This window comes from Dendrobates tinctorius, unplaced genomic scaffold (assembly GCF_039654945.1).
Source record: "Dendrobates tinctorius isolate UK_male_01 unplaced genomic scaffold, ASM3965494v1 ptg000011l, whole genome shotgun sequence".
NCBI lineage: Eukaryota > Metazoa > Chordata > Amphibia > Anura > Dendrobatidae > Dendrobates > Dendrobates tinctorius.
The window spans coordinates 96,620,900-96,648,576 of NW_027361679.1; the positions used below are offsets into that span (position 1 = coordinate 96,620,900).

The 27,677-nt window shown below is 47.5% G+C and overlaps 1 protein-coding gene across 1 annotated transcript in view; it reads left to right on the forward strand.

The window, feature by feature from the left end:
* IL12RB1 (interleukin 12 receptor subunit beta 1) overlaps positions 1-27,677 on the forward strand; it is a 241,423-nt gene that overhangs the window by 78,634 nt on the left and 135,112 nt on the right. Inside the window, exons 4-6 of the mRNA XM_073545077.1 lie at positions 9,743-9,885; positions 13,320-13,392; positions 19,320-19,430. Coding sequence (XP_073401178.1) covers positions 9,743-9,885; positions 13,320-13,392; positions 19,320-19,430 — 327 coding nt within the window. The remainder of the gene's footprint in view (positions 1-9,742; positions 9,886-13,319; positions 13,393-19,319; positions 19,431-27,677) is intronic.

Consider the following 27,677-nt stretch of genomic DNA (forward strand, 5'->3'; position numbering starts at 1 on the left):
CCTGTAACACAGGAACAAGTGTGGATTGTGCAGACGCCACTTCGGAGCTGTAACTGGCGGGGTTGGAGGACAGGGGAAATACGAGAGACAGTGGAGCCACAGGCCTAATTGGAGCACGGTTAAAAATCAGTAGTGGTACGACTGTGTAGGCAGCAGGAGACTTTGCCATCCACACAGCAGGGGATCAGCTGACGTTACTGAACCCCACTGAGACACGGGAGCAAGTGTCTCTTTCCGTGTGGACGGCACTTCCGAGCTACAACTGGCTGTGTTGAAGCCCAGGAAATAGGAGGGTGTAGGCAGAGGCCTACTGTATTTGGAATGTGGTGACAGCAGGAGAGACTGCCATCCACACAGCAGGGGATCAGCTGACGTTACTGAACCCCACTGAGACACGGGAGCAAGTGTCTCTTTCCGTGTGGACGGCACTTCCGAGCTACAACTGGCTGTGTTGAAGCCCAGGAAATAGGAGGGTGTAGGCAGAGGCCTAATGTATTTGGAATGTGGTGACAGCAGGAGAGACTGCCATCCACACAGCAGGGGATCAGCTGACGTTACTCAACCCCACTGAGACACGGGAGCAAGTGTCTCTTTCCGTGTGGACGGCACTTCCGAGCTACAACTGGCTGTGTTGAAGCCCAGGAAATAGGATGGTGTAGGCAGAGGCCTACTGTATTTGGAATGTGGTGACAGCAGGAGAGACTGCCATCCACACAGCAGGGGATCAGCTGACGTTACTGAACCCCACTGAGACACGGGAGCAAGTGTCTCTTCCGAGCTACAACTGGCTGTGTTGAAGCCCAGGAAATAGGAGGCCTACTGTATTTGGAATGAGGTGACAGCAAGAGAGACTGCCATCCACACAGCAGGGGATCAGCTGACGTTACTGAACCCCACTGAGACACGGGAGCAAGTGTCTCTTTCCGTGTGGACGGCACTTCCGAGCTACAACTGGCTGTGTTGAAGCCCAGGAAATAGGAGGGTGTAGGCAGAGGCCTACTGTATTTGGAATGAGGTGACAGCAGGAGAGACTGCCATCCACACAGCAGGGGATCAGCTGACGTTACTGAACCCCACTGAGACACGGGAGCAAGTGTCTCTTTCCGTGTGGACGGCACTTCCGAGCTACAACTGGCTGTGTTGAAGCCCAGGAAATAGGAGGGTGTAGGCAGAGGCCTACTGTATTTGGAATGTGGTGACAGCAGGAGAGACTGCCATCCACACAGCAGGGGATCAGCTGACGTTACTGAACCCCACTGAGACATGGGAGCAAGTGTCTCTTTCCGTGTGGACGGCACTTCCGAGCTACAACTGGCTGTGTTGAAGCCCAGGAAATAGGAGGGTGTAGGCAGAGGCCTACTGTATTTGGAATGTGGTGACAGCAGGAGAGACTGCCATCCACACAGCAGGGGATCAGCTGACATTACTGAACCCCACTGAGACACGGGAGCAAGTGTCTCTTTCCGTGTGGACGGCACTTCCGAGCTACAACTGGCTGTGTTGAAGCCCAGGAAATAGGAGGGTGTAGGCAGAGGCCTACTGGATTTGGAATGAGGTGACAGCAGGAGAGACTGCCATCCACACAGCAGGGGATCAGCTGACGTTACTGAACCCCACTGAGACACGGGAGCAAGTGTCTCTTTCCGTGTGGACGGCACTTCCGAGCTACAACTGGCTGTGTTGAAGCCCAGGAAATAGGAGGGTGTAGGCAGAGGCCTACTGTATTTGGAATGAGGTGACAGCAGGAGAGACTGCCATCCACACAGCAGGGGATCAGCTGACGTTACTGAACCCCACTGAGACACGGGAGCAAGTGTCTCTTTCCGTGTGGAAGGCACTTCCGAGCTACAACTGGCTGTGTTGAAGCCCAGGAAATAGGAGGGTGTAGGCAGAGGCCTACTGTATTTGGAATGTGGTGACAGCAGGAGAGACTGCCATCCACACAGCAGGGGATCAGCTGACGTTACTGAACCCCACTGAGACACGGGAGCAAGTGTCTCTTTCCGTGTGGACAGCACTTCCGAGCTACAACTGGCTGTGTTGAAGCCCAGGAAATAGGAGGGTGTAGGCAGAGGCCTACTGTATTTGGAATGTGGTGACAGCAGGAGAGACTGCCATCCACACAGCAGGGGATCAGCTGACGTTACTGAACCCCACTGAGACACGGGAGCAAGTGTCTCTTTCCGTGTGGACGGCACTTCCGAGCTACAACTGGCTGTGTTGAAGCCCAGGAAATAGGAGGGTGTAGGCAGAGGCCTACTGTATTTGGAATGTGGTGACAGCAGGAGAGACTGCCATCCACACAGCAGGGGATCAGCTGACGTTACTGAACCCCACTGAGACACGGGAGCAAGTGTCTCTTTCCGTGTGGACGGCACTTCCGAGCTACAACTGGCTGTGTTGAAGCCCAGGAAATAGGAGGGTGTAGGCAGAGGCCTACTGGATTTGGAATGAGGTGATAGCAGGAGAGACTGCCATCCACACAGCAGGGGATCAGCTGACGTTACTGAACCCCACTGAGACACGGGAGCAAGTGTCTCTTTCCGTGTGGACGGCACTTCCGAGCTACAACTGGCTGTGTTGAAGCCCAGGAAATAGGAGGGTGTAGGCAGAGGCCTACTGTATTTGGAATGCGGAGACAGCAGGAGAGACTGCCATCTCCACAGCAGGGGAACAGCTGGCAGTGCTGAACCCCACTAACACTTGAACGAATGTGTTTGGCTCTGTGGAGACGACACTTCTGAACACCAACTGACGCTGTTGGAGCCCAGGATTAGGCGAGGAGCAGGCTGGGGCCTGTTGCTTTTGGCAGGTGAAGGCAGCAGGAGACTTGCCATCTCCACAGCAGGGGAACAGCTGGCAGTGCTGAACCCCACTAACACTTGAACGAATGTGTTTGGCTCTGTGGAGACGACACTTCTGAACACCAACTGACGCTGTTGGAGCCCAGGATTACGCATGCCGCATGCAGAGGCCAATGGGCAGCGGTTTTTATGGAGGTTGTTGACTACTACTGATTCTAACCATGCTCCACTTAGGCCTCTGGCTCCACTGTCTCTACTATTTACCCTGGCCTCCAACCCCGCCAGCTACATCTCTGAAGTGGCGTCAGCACAATCTACATTTGTTCCTGTGTTACTGGTGCTCAGTCCCGTCAGTTGATCCCCTGATGTTTGTCCGGCAAGTTCGCCAGCTCTGTCCTCATTCCCACTACTGGTTATGGGAATGTGGACAGAGCAGGAGACCTTGCCGGACACACATCAGGGGATAAACTGATGGGACTGAGCCACAGGAACACAGGAACAAGTGTAGATTGTGCTGACGCCACTTCAGAGATGTAGATGGCGGGGTTGGAGGTCAGGGGAAATAGTAGAGACAGTGGAGCCAGAGACCTAAGTTGGGCACGGTTAAAAATCAGTAGTGGTTTGAATGTTGATGGAGCTGGTGACTTTGCCGTCCACACAGCAGGGGATCAGCTGGCGTTACTGAACCCCACTAACACAGGAGCTAGTGTGTTTCTCTGTGCAGACGACACATCTGAGCGACAACTGGCTGTGTTGAAGCACAGGGATTATAGTTCAGGTGGTAGAAAAATGAACACACCAGCAGACCTGGATACAGTTGCCAACCACTAATTTAGTCTGTAAGAGGAATGGCAAAGTCTTTGGAGATCCAGGCCTTGTTCATTTTCAGAAAAGTCAGCCGGTCAACATTATCGGAAGATAGTCGCGTGCGACGGTCTGTTAGTACACCACCTGCGGCACTAAAGACACGTTCCGATAATACACTGGCAGCAGGGCAAGCCAGCACCTCCAATGCATACTGGCTAAGCTCTGGCCATGTATCCAGCTTAGAGACCCAAAACTTGAAGGGGGAAGAGTCATCTGGGAGTACAGCGACAGGGCAAGACATGTAGTCTGACACCATCTGACAGAAGCGTTGCCTCCTGCTGACTCGAGGCGTCGCTGATGGTGTAGACAATTGTGGTGGACACACAAAACTTTGCCACATTTGAGCCATAGTGGTCTTGCCTTGTGCTGCAGCGCTGCCTCTGCTCCCTCTTTGTGCAGAGTTTCCTCCACTGCCTCGACGCACAGAGCTGCTTTGTAAAGCACTAGCAACAATGCTGTCGGGTGGAATGGAAAACATTATGGACTGCACCAGTGACTCTTCGTACTCCCGCAGTTTACTCTCCCGGTTCAACGTTGGTATGAGCCTTTGTACGCTGTCCCGGTAGCGAGGATCTAGGAGGGTGTACACCCAATAATCAGCCGAGACGAGAATGTGGGCAATGCGGCGGTCGTTTCTCAGGCACTGCAGCATGAAATCAACCATGTGCTGCAGACTCCCAACTGCCAAAGAACCGCTGTCCCCTGTTTGAGGCGTGACCTCGGCCTGCTCTGCATCACCCCACCCTCGCTGTACATACTGAGTAGAGGTTTGTGTACCTCCCTCCTCTGGAGAGATGTCTTCCTCTTCCATCGACTCCTCCTCATCCTCCTCACAAAGTGTCCCCTGCCTAGGCCTTTGTGAGGAAACACGTAGCGCAGACTGTCCAGAAGCAGATGGCATTTGGGACTCCTCATCCTCCACCTCTTCCGAAACCTCATCCCTTAGTGCTTGCAGTGTTTGTTGAAGCAGGCAGATAAGGGGGACAGTCATGCTGACTAGTGCATCACCTGCACTTGCCATCCGTGTGGATTCATCGAAGGCACGCAAAACGAGGCAGATGTCCTTCATAGAGGCCCACTCAATGGTGCTGAAGTGTGAACGGCGCACAGTGCGACTTGTTTGCGCCTGATGCAGCTGGTACTCCATGACTGCTGCCTGCTGCTCACACAACCGCTCCAACATATGTAACGTTGAATTCCACCGGGTGGGTAGGTCACATATGATGCGATGTTCCGGAAGGCCAAATCGTCGCTGCAGAGCAGCGAGGCGCGATCTTGCCGTGCTGGAACGTCGCAAGTGAGCGCACTCTATGCGGACCTTGTGCAACAGTGCATCAAGATCCGGATAGTCCCTCAGAAAGCTCTGCACGACCAAGTTAAGCACATGTGCCAGACATGGGATGTGTGTGAGGTTGCCTAGGCCAAGAGCTGCCACCAGATTTCGGCCATTGTCACACACTACCAAGCCCGGCTGGAGATTCGCTGGCCCAAACCACACATCGCTCTCCAGCTTGATAGCATTCCAGAGCTCCTGCGCTGTGTGGCTTCGATTCCCCAAAGAAATTAATTTCAGTACAGCCTGTTGACGTTTGGCCACGGCTGTGCTCATATCAGTCGTAACAGGCTCCTGCTCTGCTGTTTCTGAGGAACTTGAGTAGGAGGAGGAGTCTATGTGTACAGACTGGAGTCCTGCAATCCGTGGCGTTGGAAGAACACGTACAGCACCACTCTCCAGATCTGTACCCGGCTCCACAACATTGACCCAGTGGGCAGTGAGGGAAAGGTATCGTCCCTGTCCATGGTTACTGGTCCACGCATCGGTGGTCAGGTGGACCTTGCTACTAACGGCGTTTAGTAGCGCATGTTTTATTTTTCCCTCAACATGTTTCTGCAGGGCAGGGACGGCTCGCCTGCTGAAATAAAAGCGGCTGGGCATGTTGTATTGGGGGACTGCCAATGCCATTAAGTCCCGGAAGGTGTCAGTGTCCACCAGCCTGAATGACAGCATTTCAACTGCCAGAAGTTTGGCAATGCCAGCATTCAGAGACTGTGCTCGGGGATGGTTTGCCGAGTAAGGGCGCCTTTTATCCCATGCCTGTGCTACCGATGGCTGTGATGGATGGGAACGTGCTGCTATGGGTGGAATCTGACAGGGTCTCCGGACAACAGTGGCAGAGGTTCTTCCTTGGCGATCCTGTGAGGAAGCCGAACCAGCAGTGTGTGAGCTGGAGGAAGAGGCCCCAACACGAACTGAAGAGGTGGTAGGAGGTGCTGTACGTTGGCCTACGTCTTCAGGGTGTCTCTGCAACTCCAACTCGTGCTTGGTGCGCACATGTTTCCACATATTTGTGGTATTGAGGTTGCTGACATTTCTCCCTCTTTTGACTATCTGATGACACAGCTTGCATTTGACAAAGCAAATGTCATCTGCAACTGTGTCAAAAAAGGACCACGCACTGCAACTCTTGGGAGCGCCCGGTTTGCCTTTGGAATGAGGAATGCTCCTAACGGGTGCCGAAGTGGAGGGTACAGGCAACCAAGTCTTCCCCCTCCCTCTGCCTCCTGTTTTGGCCGGTAGGGGAATCTCTTCCTCCGAGCTGCTCCCACCACCTTCCTGTTCCTCACGCCATGATGGGTCAAGGACCTCATCATCTTCCCTCCCCTCTTCAAACAGCTGCTTCTCCGGGGTTGTCTCGCCAGCACCGTACGCACCAGAAAGTGGCAACTGAGTCTCGTCATCATCTGATGCGTACTGAGGTGTGCTGACCATAGGCACTGGCCCACTCGCCTCTTCAGATTCAGAGGGACAAAGAAGTTGCGCATCACTGCATACTCCCTCTTCTTCACATTCAGGAATGCTGCTTGGCTGGCCCCCTCTTTCCAAGCCAACAGATTCCGAGAACAGAAGTAGAGACTGTGATGGCTCCTGTCCATGTCTCTCTGACTGCCTGGGCACTTTGGCAGGTGGTGAAGAGACAGATGGTTGCTCTTCGGTGCTCTGATCCTGAGAGGATGCGGAAGTAATTGAAGTCGATGCGTTAGCTGCCATCTATCCGACAACGGCTTCAATTTTTTCCTCCTGCAGCAGCAGTGGGGTACGTTGAGGTCCTACAAAGCTGCGCATAAAGGACTGTTGCCTGCTAAAACTGGGGGATGCTGACTCACTGGTGCCAACAGCAGGCACAGAATCCCCACGTCCTCTCCCTGCAGAATCCCCACGTCCTCTCCCTGCAGAATCCCCACGTCCTCTCCCTGCTGAAACTCCACGCCCACGGCCACGTGCCTTACTCCCTGCCTTCTTCATCTTGCTAGACTGAGAAAGATAGGCAGAAAAGTACAAAGGGGGGCCTTAGTGTGCTTATTCCTGAACAGCTGGTTACAGGTACAAGAAACACTAATTTTATGAAGTGTGTGTGTGTGGACTACACTTTAATAGGAGCTGATGTGGCCTACACAAGTTCCAAATGTAGTGTTTGGTGAACTTTTTTTGTGGTTTCTTTGTTGGAAACAAACTCAAAGTATGTGAACAAAGAATTGAAACTGATAGTATCACCAACTTTTTGGAGCTATTACAATGCAGGCAGGTAACCTACAATGCAAAAGATGAGACTCCAAAAAAATTGGGTAATACTAATCTGGCTGCGCCGGCAGGGCACAAGCCAGAAAAAAAGGCTCCTCTATCTACTCCTATATAGTGTTTGCAACCAACCAATGTTGATGGTTACGGATGGATGCACACTAATAGGAGAAGAAAAAATGAGCTGCACTCAAAGACAAATATGTGTGAGGCAGTGACGCACGTTGAGCGTCCTACAACCAGACGTAGCTGCAGGACACTCTACTCAGCGTGAGCTGCACTCACACACAGTCAGAGACCTCTTAGACAGCCGTCAACAGTGCAGCTAAGTGGGCACTGGCACTGACAGGCTGCAGAAAGGCTCCGCTGTGTACTCCTATATAGTGTTTGCAACCACCGTAGATGGAGACGGATGGATGCACACTAATAGAAGAAAAAATGAGCTGCACTCAAATAAAAATATGTGTGAGGCACTGACGCACGCTGAGCGTCCTACAGCCAGACGTAGCTGCAGGACACACTACTCAGCGTGAGCTGCACTCACACACAGTCAGAGACCTCTCAGACAGCCGTGAACAGTGCAGCAAAGTGGACACTAGCACTGAAAGGCTGCAGAAAGGCTCCGCTGTCTACTACTAGTGTTTGCAACCAACGTATATGGATACGGATGGAAGCACACTAGATTGAAATTATGTAAAAAATGCAGCTCAAAAAATAAAAGATGTATGAGGCAGCAGTGATCACACTGGGTGGCCTACAGCCTGACGTGGCTGCAGGACCCACTCCACAGCGTGAGCTGCACTCACACAGCCCTTGCAGACAGCTGTGAACACTGCTGCTAGGGCAAAGAAGGCTACAGTGGTGGTTTATGTAGCCTGGGTAAAGCACTAGATGTTTGGTGAAATTGCTATTTCTAACTGTCCCTCACAGTCTTCTACAGCAGCCTGTCCCTAACTGAATTCACAGCAGAGTGACCAGAAATGGCGGCTGCGGTGGCTTTTATAGTGCATCATGACATCATTTCGGCAGCCAATCACAGCCATTCCAATAGTTAACATGCCTACATGCCTAACAGGATGTGCCCACACTTCGGAGGATTCCCATTGGCTTAATCAAAGCAAGCAGGCTCATAGCATGATGGGAACTTCCGATTCCGATTCCGGAATCCGATATGACAAAAGTATCGGAAGTCAGTATCGGAACTCCGATACCGCTAATATCGGCCGATACCCGATACTTGCGGTATCGGAATGCTCAACACTACTCCTGAGGTAAAAGGGGAGGATGGGAAGAAGCACAGGGATCATAAGGAAGGTGGTTGCGTGCAGCTGACCAGTGTCACTATGGACAGTGACATGGCCAGTGGTAGCTTCTCCATAATCAGCACAGCCCTTAAAGTATCAAGAAGGGCAGCGAAGGTCTTATCCTCAGCCTGCCCAGGGTTGGGAAAGTATATCCCAGGCCTCCTCCGCTGATATGTCGGGTAATAGCGCAATTGTCCAGACGATAGAGGGCAGCAGAGAGCTGTTTGCATCAAAAATGGCAGTGGGTACAACCTCCCAGGCTTCAATCTTTGACAAATTGGTGGCAGTGGTGGGATTCTGCGTGGTGTCTCTGGTGTCTCCTTCTTGTCAGTTGTTGATAGTGGTGGAATCTGAGTAACCTCTCCGGTGTCCCCTCCTTGACACACATCTACTCCTCTCATTGCTTCCTGAACTCATTATTCACTCCAAGTTAAATCTAAAATCTCTTCTGTTTAGAACAAGATGGACTGACAGCTTACTGTTACAAACTGGGGGATACGGGATGATGAGTGAGAGAGAGGGAGATACATACAAAGCCACGCACAAAGGAAAGAGGTTTATCTCATTCTAGAGCTGGATTCACAGCTACATTTCCTATCACTGTTGTACAATGTCCTCCATGCTGCTGCTGCTTTTCGGGTGTGCTACACAAAGACAGGAGAGTAGACATTCCTCACTTGTGGACTGTTTATGGTAGACATATTAGCAGTTCATCACCAACAACTAACTTAGAGACTACTGAAAATTAGGGATGAAACCTACAGAGGGGAAAAGTGATGAAAAATACAGGATGCAAGTCATATAATCTCTAGACATTGTGTTATTCTACATGTTCACAAAAATAACAGTCTATTTTGAAAAGTCACCAGAAAGGACAGGTACACATGAAAAAAAAAAAATTAAGACGATTTTCTAAGGAAAATGAATGTCACCTATAAAACTAGTTGAATTGGTATGCAGTGTTAACCATTCTTTTTACACAGTTGTTAAAACATTATTGACACTCTCAATTAAACTAATCAAGAAAACTGTTGTGTGGCCAGCTAGCATCTAATAGTCTACTAAGACCTGTTTTGGCGTGGACAACGGTGGTTTATATTGAATGATAGAATAGACAAATTAATTTTAAAATGTTGCTATTTCTTTGCTGGTTTAAAAAATTATTCATTTAATTTTTTAAAATCTATTAGTAAAATTGGACCCTCCAAACAAGAAAATCACTATTACTCGAAGAGACCATAACATAACAGTTTCCTGGACAAGAACTGATTACTTCTCAGGGGTCTTAAAAACCATAAAAGAAGTAAGACATGAAGAGCATAAATTTTATTCGGTAAGTTTCACTTTTTAATCAATAAAATGTGTAGTAATCTTTTTTCAAATCAAAATGCATTTCTAATCAAACTGCAAAAGGTAATCAGTATTATATGGAGCACAAAGCTGAATTAAAATAAATGACATTAATAGCATCCACATACCGTATTTGTTTTCACAGTTAGCAAGAGGTGCATTTATTTATGAACAAATCCAGTAAGGAAAATAGCTGTCAAAGCAGATTGGAGTACTTGCTTCGACACTATGTGCCATTCACTCCAGTGTCCCATCCCCTGATGAAGCCACAAATGTTGCGAAACATGTTGGGGGGACTAGTGCATTAATATTTGTCCTATTCTGCCAGATAGGAGTTGACACCCCGGAGTGTCAAAATCAAGCACTGGCAGAAATAATAAAGCTGAGGCAGATTAGGAACTAATTTTTATAAGTTTTTAAAGCTACATTTTAGGGCTTGATAGTGAGTTTTTTTGGGGATTCTCCTCTTTTCGTAAATATTGATGTATCCCTCCAAAGCCTCTATTTTGTCCTCATATTTGTATTTTGGTCTTATTCTCCAGAAATAACATTTTTTGTTAATATTTAAATGAGCTGAATGCCAACAGAAATTAAACTACCCAGTTAATCCACAAAAATGTTTTAATCTTTATTAAGTAAAGCACAATAAAAATGAAATTAAAAACTAGAATAAAAGGGCGGTATATTTTTACAGAGACAGAAGTGGCAATCAATAATATATACATTTAGATAAATACAATGCGTCACAAAACTTGATAATAGTATATATATATGTATCAAAATGAAGAAAATACAAAATATTAAATATAAATAGCTTGTTAAAGTAACCAAAGAACTGTATTAAATGCTAGGGCTCCACTTAGTGGTTATAAATAATATCATCCTAAAAAGGAAATATAGAAAATCTTAGGAACAAGTATATATGTATATATCAACCAGTACACAATATGAAACAAGTATATAATAATAATTTAGTAATAAATTAATAAAAGGTATATAAAAAGATAAATAACTTGTTAGTGCTGAATAAAGTATTCAATAAATATTGTGTGACTTAATGGTTCGTGTCAAAGCGTTATCTATTCAATGAGAAGAGACAGAGCAAAAAATAAAAAATGGACATGCTTGCAATATAAAGATATACTGCAATATATACAAGACAAACAGTGCATCATACTCATGGAAGACAAAGTAAGTATAAAATAGTATAATAATATAAAGTGCAAACAAGTGCTAAATAGAGTATTCCATGGATATTGTGCAACTGATAGGAATGTTAGGAGTAAGCATCATACCAAAGATAATGGCTAGACTATAACACTATTGTAGCCAGAGCAAATGCATATAGACTGAAAATACATAGTTGCCACTGTTTCCTCTTACGCGTATTTCACCACGTTGGCTTCCTAAGAAATGTGAATTTTTTAATGGAAACCATGAACACTGTTTGTCGTGTACTCAAGAAGTTAGAGTTATCTCCTTACATGTCCCTCCTGCCTACTGTCTGTGTGTGCGTTCCGCAGTCCGACAGCGCACCTAGAACGTTCCCGTTTTTTTAAAGGGCAGTGCATGCATTATGCTAAATGCTCTCAGCTTGTAGCTGAGAGACATTTAGCATAAGTAGTACACCTGCAAGATGGCTCCCAGCCTATGGCTGGGAGGCATTTTGTGTAAAAGATTCCCTCTCCCCTAGGAAATGGCCAAGCAAAGTAGTGAATCATTAGTTAGTAAGGTGTATTGCTAATGAGTTGTGAGGTCCTCTGGTCCCCATGCAGCCACAGCCTGAATGTTATCCCCTGATCCCTGTGTGGCCAGTCCTGTGAGGCCTGAACCTCATCTCCTGGTCCAGGAGCAGCTAGAGTCTGAACCCTGTACCCTGGTCCCGGAGTGGCCAATGCCTGAACCTCATCCCTTGGCCTAAGAGCAGCTAGTGCCTGAATTTCGTCCCTTGCTCCCGAAGCAACTAGTGCCTGAATCTAGTCAACTGGTCCTGGAGCGGCTAGTGCCTGAATCTTGTCCCCTGGTCATAGAGCAGCCAATACCTTAACTTCGTCACCTGGTCCCAGAGTAGCCAGTGCGTGAACATTCTCCCCTGGTACCAGAGCGGCCAGTCCTGTTCCCAAAATACCCTGTTCCCGAAGCAGCCAGTGCCCTGGTCCAGGAGCAACCAATGCCTGAACCTCATCCTCAGGGCCATTAGTAGCCTAACCCTTATCCTGAATCCTAGGCCGGCGTGTCTGAACTAAGCCCTAAAGTACGAAAGTACGGTCAGTGTACCTGACCCCTGGGGTCAGCAGCTACAGTATCGGGTTCTGCCCAAGATTGGTACCTGGCAGCTACCTGCCGCACAAGCCTGACCTCACCACTAAAGGCTCCAATGAACACCAAGGTAGCCACTTAGTTACACCCCTTCCTGGGTGGGTCCGCCCCTGTGGCAATGGACCCACTCCTGTGGCAATGTATCCACAAATCCATGTGAGCCATGGCTGGGTGTAACAGTCTGCTCGGCCCAGCCATGACCGCAACATAGACATTTTAGAACAAATTATAGTTTCATCCAGATGATAACTATTTCAAGGAAGGCATTGCATATTTAATTAAGACACTCCCAGACCACATGCTGCATGCATCACAGCAACATGGCTTCACAGAACAAGAGTTCAGGTGATGAACCGCAGTTCAGACCTTTCACCAATAGAAAATATTTGGAGCATTTTGACACAAAAAATCAAGTAAAAAAGACTCAAGACTGTTGGTCTGCTGGAATCCTACATAATACACAAATGGGACAGCATTCCTCTCCCAAATCTCCAGCAATTGGTCTCCACACTTTCCCAAATAAAGGATGCTACACAATGGTAGACATGGCGCTGTCCCAAATTTTTGAGATGTGTTGCTGCCATCAATTTGTAAATAAGTTATTTTTTTCAAGTCAAATGAAAAAATGTCTGATACTCAACTTCTAATATGTGTTATTTGTTCTATTGTGAAAACAATATGGCTATAAGAGATTTCCAAATCATTCTTGTTTTCTTCACATTTTACACAGCATCAAAACTTTTTGGGGAATTGGAATTTGTGAATCTCAAATAAAATTAAGTAAAGATAACAACACATGTTTGTGTAAAAAAAATCCACTGAGGACAGAGGTTTATAATAATGTCTCCTAAAACACTTTGGAATATGTTGGTGTTATATAAGAATAGAGAGGGGAAATATGCTACTTTGAGAAGAAGCCGGACAGATTGAGGATAATATTGAGTTTTAATGTATTTTAAGAGGTGACAGTCACTATATACTTGACAAGAAACAGATTAAGAACTAAGAGGAAATAGGTTTTGTTGTATATTGTTCTATATTTACCTAATTAATATAAAAAGGTTAAATGCAAATTATCAAAACAAATTGTTTTTTTAGGCTCCGATTCCCTGCAAAAGTAGTCCTTCAACAACTTGTTATCCAGATAGCAATGGTATACCCAATTGCAAAGGTACAGTCATTTATAATACTAAATATATATAATTAAAAATATCTACTTTATTTTCAATGTGGATGTAAACATTTATTGTAAACTGTTTGAAAAGGAAGACTTGAAGGGTACCTGTCAGGCCTTTCATGCTACCCCATCCACGGGCAGCGTGAATTGCATTCTGGCTGCTTGATTGCAGCTAAGTTTATTATTCCCTGAAATGTTGCAGTTAAGAGCCCTAACGTGCACATAGGAAGAGACCTGTCAGGCTGTGTGCCCACAATGCGATTTTTAAGCATTTTTGCCGCGATTTTCGGCACGAAAACGCAGCGAAAACATTTAAAAATCGTGTACAGAACGCCCCCCATGCATTCCTATGGCATTCCGCACATGCTGTGCTAATGCTGCGCTTTTTTCTGCGGTGGAACCGCATCGCGGAAAAAATCGCAGCACGGTCATTCTTTTGTGCGGAATCGCAAAGAATTGCCGCGATTCCGCACCCATAGGAATGCATGAGAATCACTTACTTCCCGCATGTGGCTATGCCCACCATGCGCGAAGTTAAGCGTCTCATGTGCGGTTGGTACCCACGGTGTGGAGGAGAGGAGACTGTCCTCCAGGCCCTGGGTACCATACCCTTGTAAAAAAAAGAATAAAAAATAAAAAATCGGGGTATATTTACCTTCCGGCGTCCCGCGCTGCATTCCCGGCCTAAGTGTTCCCAGTAATGCCTTGCGGCAAGGTCGTGTGATGACGTAGTCTCGCGTGACTCTAGCGGTCTCACGAGATCGCTATAGTAACGCGAGACCAACGTCATAACAGGTCTCGCAAGGCATTACTGGGAACGCTGTGGCCCGGGATGGCAGCACGGGACGTCGGAAGGTAAATATACCCCGATTTTTTTATTTTTTTTATAATTTTTAACATTTTATCTTTTACTATTGATGCCGCATAGGCGGCCTCAATAGTAAAAAGCTGGTCACACTTGTCAAACACTATGTTTGACGAGTGTGACCAACCTGTCAATCACTTTCCAAGCGATGCTTCAAATCGCTTGGAAAGTGCTTGAGAAAATTGCGGCAAAATCGCGAACAGAATTGCGGTAAAATTGCGGTGAAATTGAGCGGAAAAAAACGCGCGATTTCTGGGAAGGAGTCCGGTTTTTAGTGTGCGTTTTAACACGTAATGTGGGCACATAGCCTCTATCACCTGCAGTGACGTTGGGAAGAGCCAAAGACCCAGACTAGTCTTCTCTCTGGCTATATTCCTGTCATGCCTCAAGACTCGATCCAGCAGTCTCATGTTTGTCTGCCAGTGTCTATATCCGCTGAGCCATTGGAGATCCGGTTGCTGTCCTGGAGCTGATTACCTTTTGCCTTTGTGTCCACTACTTTCTTACTGCAGGTGCTTTCCATTTGCTATATGACCTATCCTATCCCTCTGCTGGGGCTTCTATTTAAACCTCACAGTTACCTCTGTTCCCTGCTGGTGATGGCTTACAACTACCCAGTTTGGTGGTGAAGGAGTAGTCATTTTGTGACAATCTGTGTCTTTTCTAGGAGTTATCTGTGTGATTTTGATAGTGTGTGTTTTTCCTTTTTCTCTCCCATTTGGTTGGTTGCTCCCTACTGTTACCTTGTTTTCCACTTTGTGATCCTAAAGAGACAATGGAGTAATGTGCCCTAAGCAATAAAGTGAGATAAAAAAGCAGTACCAATAATAATGTACAAAAAAAATAATATATATTAAACAACTCACTTTTATATATAATTAAAGAGTATGTACCCAAATGACAAAACAAGATGAGTGTAAAAGGGGAAAAGCCTGGTAACAACTGCAGTCACACAGATCTCATGACAGAGAATGGATAAATCACCATTGTACAATGACAGTGAGGGTGATCAATGAGTGGAACTGACTACCATGAGAGGTGGTGAGTTCTTCTTCAATGGAAGTCTTCAAATAGAGGCTGGACAGACATCTGTCTGAGATTAGTGAATCCTGCATTGAGCAGGGGGTTGGACACGATCACCCTGGAGGTCTCTTCCAACTCTAACATTCTATGATTCTACTACTACTTTGTTTTTTTATGGGACTTTTAGTATCTCTGTGTTATTCTTTATGGGACTTAGTGTTACTACTTTCTTCCTTGCAGGACTTGTAGTACTTCTATAATTGTTTCAAATGCATTTTAATTATTTTATTCTTTAATCTATTTTATGTATTAAAAAATCTCACCAACTTGGTGAATAATTAAGTCAAGACCTAGGCATATATAAATATACTATCACTATTAGTAATTCCCTAAACACAAAGTTAATAAAATATGAATCAATCTTATTATTCATGATTAAAATAACCACAAGGCTAGCCTATGTAACAATTGAAATGACACACCAGATAATCAGGCAAACAGTAGTATAGACATCAGTTTACACATGGGACATCAATATCAAGGTTAATAGCTAGGTAGACAAAAACTTATTACAATGTCAAAGTGTAAGTAAAAAGATTGACTAATGTTACCAATAGGTTGAAGACTCACATCATGTGCATCTCAAACTGCTTGCTGAATGCAATTTGACGAGCATTTCGATAATATAGCTCCTGAGGAAACAAGAAATACACAAGCGAAACGCACATCTTGTGTGTAGTTTGTGCAGCAAAGTTAAGCCCCTTCCGACATCGGGTTTACATTTACGCCGATGTCGGACTCCCTCCCTTTCATGTGGGCTCTGGCGTTGAGCCCACATCTTTCCCGGCACATATCGGCTGTTTTCAACAACTGACATATGCCCAGAATCGCGATCCACCTGAGGCTTAACCGTTAAATGCCGCTGACAAACACTGACAACGGCATTTAACAAGCACTTCTGGCAATCGCGCCAGAAATACGCCCACCAGTGACCTGCGTCATGTGATTGCGGGTCACCGTTGTGTTGGTATGACAACTGGAGGTCTCCTGGAGACCTCTATGGTTGTCAGTGCTGGCTTGCTGTGAGCGCCACCCAGTGGTCGGTGCTCATAGCAACTGATCATTGCCTCTATGTAGCAGAGTTGATCGGGTTGTGGCAACTTCCAGTCTTCCATGGAGACTATTGAAGCATGCCAAAAGTAAAAAAAAATGTTTTTAAAAATATTAAAAAAAATAAAATATAAAATTTCAAATCTCCTCCCTTTCGCCCTATTCAAAATAAAACAATAAAAGTAAAATCAATCATATACATATTTGGTATTGCCACGTTCAGAATTGCCCAGTCTATCAATAAAAAAAGGATTAACCTGATCGCCAAACGGCGTAGCGAGAAAAAAGTCAAAACGCCAGAATTACGTTTTTTGGTCGCCGCATCATTGCATTAAAATGCAATAATGGGTGATCAAAAAATCATATTTGCAACAAAATAGTATCATTAAAAGTGTCAGCTCAGCACACAAAAAATAAGATCTCACCCAACCAGAGATCACGAAAAATGGAGACGCTACGGATCTCGGAAAACAGCGCAGTTTTTATTTATTTATTTTTTAACAGAGTTTGGAATTTTTTTTCACCACTTAGATAAAAAGAATCTAGACATGTTTGGTGTCTATGAACAATAGTGGAGCCTAAGTGCATTACTAATGAGGGGTGGGCTATTTATAAGCGGGTGCACTGCCAGTGGCAGGCAAAATGGACAACACAAGAAAAAGTACCACTGTAGGGAATGCACACCACAATTTTATATATAAAAAGGCAAAACTTTATTAACAATGATAGTTCTTTGTGGGTCGCCCTCCCAGGGCTGTGGGGTACTCGGTACCGGGCCGGTCTCAGCGGGATGTGTCACGGCAGCAGGGACCCGGTCCGTGGCCCGGGTGCCCAATTAATAGGGGAGATTGAACGGTGAAATGTAGTGGATTAAATGAATAGTTCGTGACGCCACCTGTGGTGTTTGGCAATTTAGATGTTAAGCCGACGCTGCATGCAGATCCTCTGGGACTGGTGGTGTGGTGCAGCAAAGATGTTGAAGCTCCCCACAGGTGGAGCTGTAGTCTCAGGGCAGTGTAGTGGTGGTTGGCACGGGGATGTAGCGGTGCCGGCAGGGTAGAAAGCAGACAAGACACAGCGATATGCAATTTCTGTACCTTTACTTGATAAATGCAGTCCAGGGTCCTGGTTACAGATGGTACTGGAGCAGGTTAGCCTGGAAGCAACTCAGGGATTCTCTCTCAGCAGATGGGCTGTGCAGTCTCCTTCCTAGCGCTTACTTGAGTGAAGTACTCCCAGTACTGAATTACACTGGAGTTCCTCCTTTAAGATGTTCCCAAGAACTATACTTGTACGGCAGACAGCTGTAGCCTGTTTCAGGGACTCCTTGCTCCTAAGTCCCGGCTCACTATACAAGTTGCTGTTGTGCCGTCAAGTCTTAGATGGGAGTAGTGCATTTACAGTCTACTACTCCTCTGGTGTCTGCTGCAGGACCGTTAGTATCCATACAACCATGGAGACCAGGCTCCAGATCATGAGCTCTCGATGGAGATGAGCCTTCCCTCGTTGCACAATCTCCGCGCTTCTTCCTCACGTCTGCACACTTCACCCTCCTCACGCTAACTCCTCACTCCTCCCTCTTGGCCCTCAGAGAGCACTCCTCCCCTCAATTCAGGTTCAGAGTTCCCCCTGCTGGCCTGGAGTGGAACTGTGTTGCATGTATAGGTTAACTGCGAGAGATACCCTTTATTGTCTCCAAGCATGACATCACCCTCCCAGGAGGAAGGCAATGCCATTGTGGCGACCATACTCCTGGGGGCCCCACATTTGTACCATTGAGTTTTCTGGTCCTTCCTAAGTGACAACATTATCTACTTAACTTTAGCATTAGCCCATTCATGCTCAGCCATGGGAGCTGCTTGAGTATGGCCACTATTTAATTGGCACTTACACTTAGAGGGACTTTATTGTATCTACATTTTTCACATTTTTGTTGCAGGGCATTTTTGGGGACAGTCTCAATTATAGATTGTGATTGTACATTTTCATAACTTGTCGACCATGCTCAGGATTTATTATTATTCCTCTATTTTTTGACAATTGCATGTTACAATCCAGGGTCCAGGCGCCCTATTTTTATTGGATTTATTGCCTGTGATCATTATATCATGCATGGAGGGAAAACTTCTTTGGTTTTAAGTATGTTTTAAACTGTCATTGCTAATAAAGTTTTGCCTTTTTATATATAGCATTGTGGTGTGCATTTCCTACAGTGGTACTTTTTCTTGTGTTGTACATGTTTGGTGTCTATGAACTCGTAATTGAGATTCATAATGGCAGGTCAGTTTAAGCATTTAGTGAACCTAGTAAAAAAGCCAAACAAAAAACAAGTGAGGGATTGGACTTTTTTTGCAATTTCACCGCACTTGGAATATTTTTCCCGATATTTAGTACACAACATGGTAAAATCAATGATGTCATTCAAAAGTACAACTCTTCCTGCAAAAAACAAGCCCTCACATGGCCATATTGACGGAAAAATAAAAAAGTTATGGCTCTGGGAAGAAGGGGAGCGAAAAACGAAAACACAAAAACGAAAAAAACTTCGGGGGTTAAGGAGTTAAACAATCTTTTTACTTAAATCTTTTGATATTGTTATGACTTTTTTGGCTACTTGGCCTTGTCGTCTCACTTGATATTCTGTATATGCTAGCCTTGTGACTATTTTAATCATGTATAATAAAATTGATTCATATTTTTCTAGTTTTAAGACTTAATTGGACCTTTTTTCCCAAATATATTTTATGTATTAAATATTATTTTAGCTTTAATAGCTCCGGGAGTTGAACATTAAAAATATGTACTGTTGCTACAGGCTGCAGTGCAGTGAAATAGAGTATTAATAAAGAAATATGTAAAATTCTGAAACTGAAATTTTAAAATGCAAGCAGAAACTAACTGAGGAAAAATTATTTCTCTTTAGAATATTGTGCATATTTTCTTAGTGGTCATCAAAGTCACAACATCCAAATCAGACAGACTTATGAAGAAGGTGTATGGAGTGAATGGAGTGACTTAATCTTTGTGCCTGCAGGTAAGCTTCATACTAAAAATGAGCAAATCGATTTGATGCAAATTGAATTTGCATGGAATTTTCTGGAAATCACTGGGCTCGGTGAATTCAGGCAACTTGTGTTTCGATTTGCATAAATCACCAAAACTGCCTGTCATCATTTGACAACCTGTATAAAACCTGAGGAAGGAAATGAGGTAACAACAGTAAAGGGGGTTTTACACATAGCGATATCGCTAACAATATCGCTAAAGCATCACCGATTTGATGACGCAGCAGCGATATTGCTAGCGATATCGCTATGTGTGATATTTACCTCCGACCGGCTCCCCCGCTGTCCATCGCTGATCGCGCAAGATCGCTCAGCTCCATTTCTCGTCGGGCGCTTCCTGCTGGCGCCGACGAGCAAAGCGTGGAGGCAGGCGGGAAGACGTCAGGATCGCCGCGTCTGAAAGGTAAGTATCGTCCGCTAGATCGCTGCTATGTCGCTGTGAGATCTGCCTCTGTGGCAGCTCACTAGCGACCATTTAGCGATGCACCAGCGATCCTGACAGGGTCGTATCGTTGTCGGGTTGCTGGTGCATCGCTAAATGTAAAGGGCCTTAACAGTAAAGAAGATTGGTGTAGCAGCCTGCAAATAATAGAGAAATTCATTTACGGTAAGTGCAGAGAGATAGAACTGGCAGAAACAGTCAGTGATTTATCACACAGTGATTTAAAGGGAAACTGTCACCCCCAGGACGTATATGACCTATTAATATGGGCATACAGGTAATAGAAATGTTACACTAGTCCTACCTGTATGCTACATATTTATGGTCTCGTTGCTGAGAAATGTTATATTCTGTCTTTATGCAAATTATTTCTTCCAGACTCCGGGGCGTGCGGTGCTGTAAGAAATCCCTGCTTCCTTTCCTCATTGTAATACTTACCCTCTCCCATCAGTATCAGTTACAGCTCTAGAATCCTGCTTCTGTGCCCTGCACTCACTCAGAAATAAATACCTCATCCTCCCTTCTAAGGGCACTGTATTCAGGGACCTTCTGCGCAGGCGCCGGCAAGTTACTGTGACCTCCAGTGTGTGTGCCAATAAGGTGCTCTCCATACTTCCTCCCTGCATAGTCATTGTTAGGAACCATGTGTACATAGTGATTATTATGCAGGGAGGAAGTGGTGAGAGCACCTTATTGGTGCGCACACCAGAGGTCACAGTGACCCGCCGGCGCCTGCGCTGAAGATTTGCTATATTGTGCTTTACCCAGGCTACTTTATCAACTGCTGTAGCTTTCTTTTGCCTTGCAGCGCTGTTCTCTGTGTGTGAGTGCAGCTCATGCTGTAGTGTGCTCTGCAGCCAGCCACCTCCGGTTGTAGTCCACTCAGCGTGCGTCACTGCCTCATACATTGTCCTTTTTTGCATTAGTGCTGCTCATTTTTCCAGATTTCTCCTATTAGTGTGGTTCCATCCGTATCCAGCTAGAATATTTGCAAACACTATATAGGAGTAGATAGAGGAGCCTTTCTGTTGGCTTGTGCCCTGCAGCCCCAGCCAGATTAGTATTAGCCTATTTTTGGAGCCTCATCTATTGCATTGTAGGTTACCTTCCTGCATTGTAATAGCTACAAAAAGTTTGTGATACTATCGGTTTTACATCTTTGAGCACGTCTTTTTGTAAAAAAAAAAAAAGTTAATAAAGTTCACCAAACACTCCACTTTACAGTTGTGTAGGCCACATTAGCTCATATTAAAGTCTAGTCCACACTTTATAAAATTAGTGTTTCTTATACCTGTTAGTAGCTGTTCAGGAATAAGCACACTAAGCCCTTAGTACTTTTCTACCTATCTTTATCGGTCTACCAAGATGAAGAAGGCAGGGAGTAAGGCACGTGGTCGTGGAGTTTGTGCAGGGAGAGGACGTGGGGATTCTATGCCTGCTGCGGGCACCAGTGACTCAGCATCCCCCAGTTTTCCCAGGGAACAGTCCTTTGTGCGAAGCTTTATAGGAGCTCGCCGTACCCCACTGCTGCGGGACGAACAAATTGAAGCCGTTGTCGGATGGATGGCAGCTAACGCATTGACTTCAATTAGTTCCAGATCCTCTCAGGTCCAGAGCACTGAAGAGCACCCATCTGTCTCTTCACCACCTGCCAAATTGCCCAGGCAGTCAGGGAGCCCTGGACAGGAGCCATCTCTACTTCTGTTCTCTGAATCTGTTGGCTTGGAAAGAGGGGGCCAGCCAAGCAGCATTGGAGAATTTGAAGATGAGGTAGTATGCAGTGATGCGCAACAGCTTTGTCTCTCTGAATCTGAAGAGGCGGGTGGGCCAGTGCCTATGGTCAGCACACCTCAGTACGCATATGATGATGAGACTCAGGTGCCACTTTCTGGTGTGTACTGTGCTATCGAGACTACCCAGGAGAAGCAGTCGTTTGAAGAGGGTAGTGTAGATGATGAGATCCTTGACCCATCATGGCCTGAGGTACAGGAAGGTGGTGGGAGCAGCTCTGAGGAAGAGATTCCCCGAACGGCCAAAAAAGGAGGGAGAGAGAGGGGGCAGACTCGGTTGCCTGTAGCCTCCACTTCGGCACCCGTTAGGAGCATGCCTCTTCCAAAACCCAAAACGGGCGCTCCCAAGACTTGCAGTGCCTGGTCCTTTTTTGACACAGTTGCAGATGACATTTGCTTTGTCAAATGCAAGCTGTGTAATCAGAAAGTGAAAAGAGGGAAAAGTGCCAGCAACCTCAATACCACAAATATGTGGAAACATGTGCGGACCAAGCATGTGGTGGAGTTACAAAGAAACACTGAAGATCTAGGCCAACCTACAGCGCCACCTACCACCTCTTCAGCTCGTGTTGTAGCCTCTTCCTCCAGCTCACACACAGCTGGTTCGGCTTCCTCACAGGATCGCCATGGAAGAACCTCTGGCACCAGGGCTGCCACTAGGAATTTCGGGGCCCCATACTGGCAAAATTTTCGGGGCCCCCTTGAGACTCCGCCCAGGCTCCACCCAGTCCCGCCTCCACCCCTCAAACTGTCCACATTCCCACCGCTCTCTCTTGGAAAAACTCCACTTCTCACTTATCACACATTAACAGTTCCCATCACCAGATCACACATATAGTCGGCAGCTTTTGCTTTGGACAAAAGATTTTTTTAAGCCGCCACCATAACAGGGTAGACACTTTTGGCCAGGTCCTACTCAACTGTAACCTATTAAATATTTATTAAAATATGCAATACGCTTTAGGTATATTTTATTTTATTTTTCAATTTTTAAAATGACCAATAATATCACATACAAGGAACAAATACCGCTACACCATGTCCACACCACATATTACCACCACATAGTGACCTATAATACCACATACAAGGAACAAATACCGCCACACCATGACCAGACCACATATTACTACCATAGTGACCGAATAATATCACATACAAAGAACAAATACCACCACACCATGACCAGACCACATATTACCACCAGATGGTGACTGAATACTACAATACTGATCATTAATAAAAAAACATAATACTATCACCATAAGTGGCATTATACACAGGAGATCTGTATTTAGTATGCAGCGTTTGTGTACAGGTAATATATTGATCAATGACATTATACACAGGAGCTCTGTATATATATATAGTATACAGTGTATAGTGTCAGTGTGCAGGTAACACACTAACTCACCAGTGATGTCTCTAGGTGAAGTCCTTCATCCTTGCTTTTCATTCATCCAGCACAGATCGCCATCATGTCTTCCAGCCAGGACTCGTCTCTGCAAGAAATAACACGGTTATCTAGAGCTCCGCTTGCAGAACACATTACTTATTTTTTTCCCAACTTCTACATTACACCACATGAAGAAAAAAAGGCGACATAGTGTCGCTCTGCACGTAACAGGACCGCCCCCCATTTAAAACAGTATCCTCAAAAAATACATCACTGCAGTAATAATGTTAGCGCGGGTGGTCAGGAGCGGGAACTCCGAGAGTGGACCCTCTGGACCGTGGCACCGAGGGGCCCCGGGCGAGCTGCCAGGTGGAACCGACCCCTATACAGGGACAGTTAGGAGCAGGCCCAGGGGTTCGAGTACCACGGTAGCCGGTACCGAGAGGGGCGGCTCAGGATGGAGCGGAGTAAGACTGAGACTGGAGTAGGACGGCAGGAGCACTGAAGACAGGACTGGAGTAGGACGGCAGGAACACAAGGCAGGACTGGAGTAGGACGGCAGGAACACTGAAGGCAGGACTGGAGTAGGACGGCAGGAACACAAGGCAGGACTGGAGTAGGACGACAGGAACACTGAAGGCAGGACTGGAGTAGGACGGCAGGAACACAAGGCAGGACTGGAGTAGGACGACAGGAACACTGAAGGCAGAACTGGAGTAGGTAACCAGGAACACAGGTAGCAGGACTGAGAAGCTGCTGTGAGGAGCAGCCGAGACAGGAACTGCAGGAGCAGAGTGTGCACGATGGAGCGAGGCCAGAGTGTCAGGAAACACAACGATCAGGCGCCTCCCTCAGGGGGAAGCGGCCTGATATGGCCCCGTCTGGTCAGCCATTGGTCCAAAGGTGCTTCCGGGTCAGGGCACAGCCGGAGCATAAGAAGCAGGAAGGAGGCGCGGCCGCGGCCTATGGCGCATGCGCATAGCATGCAGGGAAGGCATCGGTCGCGGGCCTGTCTCAGGTGACCGCTGTGGCCGTCGGGTGGAGAGAGGCTGCGGCGTGGGAGCGGAGGGCGACTGCGGCGTGGGAGCGGAGGCCGGGTGAGTATGGCGGAGCGGTGTAACAAATAATATCCCTTAATTTGCCCCTATGGTAATAATATCCCCCATCCTGACCCCTGTGTGTCTCATTCCTGGCTTTAGCCATATGTTCTCCCATCCCGCCCTCATGAGTATCCATTGAGCCCCCATCGTATCCATCCTGCCCCATGATCCTGTGTGATCTGTCTCCAATCATGCCTCGTATCTCCATTCTGCCCCCATGTTCAGCATTCTGCCCTATGTTCAGCACTCTGCCCCCATGTTCAGCACTCTGCCCCCATGTTCAGCACTCTGCCCCCATGTTCAGCATTCTGCCCCAGTCCAGCATTCTGCCCCATGTTCAGCATTCTGCCCCATAACCAGCATTTTGTCCCATAACCAACATTCTGCCCCCATGTCCATCATTCTGCCCCCATGTCCAGCATTCTGCCCCAGCACCCAGCATTCTGCCCCAGTCCAGCATTCTGCCCCATGTCCAGTATTCTGCCCCAGCACCCAGCATTCTGCCCCATGTTCAGCATTCTGCCCCATATCCAGCATTCTGCCCCATATCCAGCATTCTGCCCCAGTCCAGCATTCTGCCCCATGTCCAGTATTCTGCCCCAGCACCCAGCATTCTGCCCCATGTTCAGCATTCTGCCCCATATCCAGCATTCTGCCCCCAGTCCGGCATTCTGCCCCCAGTCCAGCATTCTGCCCCATGTTCTGCATTCTGCCCCATGTTCAGCATTCTGCCCCAGTCCAGCATTCTACCCCCAGTCCAGCATTCTGCCCCCAGTCCAGCATTCTGCCCCCATGTCCAGCATTCTGCCCTCATGTTCAGCATTCTGCCCCATGTTCAGCATTCTGCCCCCATGTCCAGCATTCTGCCCCATGTCCAGCATTCTGCCCCATGTCCAGTATTCTGCCCCATGTCCAGCATTCTGCCCCATGTCCAGTATTCTGCCCCATGTCCAGCATTCTGCCCCATGTCTCGCATTCTGCCCCCATGTTCAGCATTCTGCCCCATGTTCAGCATTCTGCCCCCATGTTCAGCATTCTGCCCCATGTTCAGCATTCTGCCCTATGTTCAGCATTCTGCCCCATGCTCAGCATTCTGCCCCCAGTCCAGCATTCTGCCCCAGTCCAGCACTCTGCCCCCGGGCCCCCTGGATCGCTGCTGTCAAAAAAAAAAGTTCTCCTTACCTGGCCGCGGTCCAGCAACGGGCAAGGCTCCCTCCGTCCCTCCACGCTGCAGCGCGCTCTAGCCGGTGACTGACACTGACGTCAGACGCCGGCGAGGTGCGCACTGCGGCTGACGTCAGCTGCCAGCCTCCGATTGGCTGGCAGCTGTTAACTATTGACGTGCGGGCCGCCGGGCCCGCATGTCAATAACATTTAGCTGCCGCCCGCAGCGCCGCTAGCCAGGGCCCGGTATACCTGCCGATAGGGGCCCGGTGAGCAGAGAGGAGACCGGGCCCGATGCGGGCCCCCTCTGCCCGCCGGGCCCCATACGCCAGTCAGGGCAGTAATGCCCTGATGGCGGTCCTGTCTGGCACTGTTGTACAGAGACACAGTGTCATTCCATCCACAGCACCACGTTCCCTGTCGTCCTAACACTCCCAGGCCAGAATACAGCCATGTAGACAGGCATGGGAGAAAAGGCGCCCATACTCTGCAAACCACCCCCCGAGCACAGGCTCTGAATGCTGGCATTGCAAAACTACTGTCCCTTGAAATGCTCTCATTCAGGCTGGTGGAGACTGACACCATCCGTAACTTCATGGCATTGGCAGTCCCACAATACAACGTGCCCAGCCGCTTTTATTTCAGCAGGCAAGCCGTCCCTGCCCTGCAAAAGCATGTGGAGGGAAAAATTAAACATCCGCTACTAAACGCCATCAGTAGCAAGGTCCACCTGACCACCGATGCGTGGACCAGTAACCATGGACATGGACGATATCTTTCCCTCACTGCCCATTGGGTAAATGTTGTGGAGCCGGGTACAGATCTTGAGAGTCGCGCTGTACGTGTTCTGCCAACTCCAAGGATTGCAGGAATCCAGTCTGTACACATTGACTCCTCCTCATACTTCAGTTCCTCTGAATCAGCGCTGCAGGAGCCGTCACAGTCTACCTCCACATGGACCCGTGAACGCTTACCTGTTGCGACCGATATGAGCACAGCCGTGGCCAAACGTCAACAGGCCGTATTGAAATTAATTTCTTTGGGGAATCGAAGCCACACAGCGCAGGAGCTCTGGAATGCCATCAAGCAGGAGAGCGACGTGTGGTTTGTGCCAGCGAATCACCAGCCAGGCATGGTAGTGTGTGACAATGGCCGAAATATGGTGGCCGCTCTGGGCCTAGGCAACCTCACTCACATCCCATGTCTGGCACATGTGCTCAACTTGGTCGTGCATGCAGAGTTTTTTGAGGGACTATCCGGACCTTGATGCACTGCTGCACAAGGTCCGCATAGAGTGCGCTCACTTTCGGCGTTCCAGCATGGCAAGATCTCGCACTGCAGCTCTGCAGCGCCGATTCCGCCTTCCGGAACATCGCATCATATGTGACCTACCCACCAGGTGGAATTCAACGTTACATATGTTGGAGAGGTTGTGTGAGCAGCAGGCAGCAGTAATGGAGTACCAGCTGCATCAGGCGAAAACAAGTCGCACTGCGTGCTGTTCACACTTCACCACCACTGAGTGGGCCTCTATGAAGGACATCTGCCACGTTTTGCGTGCCTTCGATTATTCCACGCCGATGACGAGTGCAGATGATGCACTAGTCAGCATGACAATCCCCCTTATCTGCCTGCTTGAAAAAACACTGCAAGCACTAAGGGACGAGGTTGTGGAAGAGGTGGAGGATGAGGAGTCACAAATGCCATCTGCTTCTGGACAGTCTGCGCAATGTGGTTCCTCACAAAGGCCTAGGCAGGGGACACTTTGTGAGGAGGAGGATGAGGAGGAGTCAATGGAGGAGGAAGATATCTGTCCAGAGGAGGGAGGTACACAATGCTCTAGTAGTCAGTATGTAGAGCGAGGGTGGGGTGATGCAGAGCAGGCAGAGATGACGCCTCAAGCAGGGGACAGCGTTTCTTGGACAGTTGGAAGTCTGCAGCACATGGTTGATTTCATGCTGCAGTGCCTGAGAAACGACCGCCGCATCGCCCACATTCTCAACACGGCTGATTATTGGGTGTACACCCTCCTAGATCCTCGCTACCGGGACAACTTACAAAGCCTCATAACACCGTTGAACCGGGAGCGTAAAATGCGGGAGTACCAAGACACACTGGTGCATTCCATCATGTTCTCCATTCCACCAGAGAGCAGTGCTGCTAGTGCTTTACAAAGCAGCTCAGTGTGTCGAGGCAGTGGAGGAAGCTCTGCACAAAGAGGGAGCAGAAGCAGCGCCTCAGCACAAGGCAAGACCAGTATGGCCCAAATGTGGCAAAGTTTTGTGTCCCCGCCACAAATATCTACACCATCACAGACGGCGTCA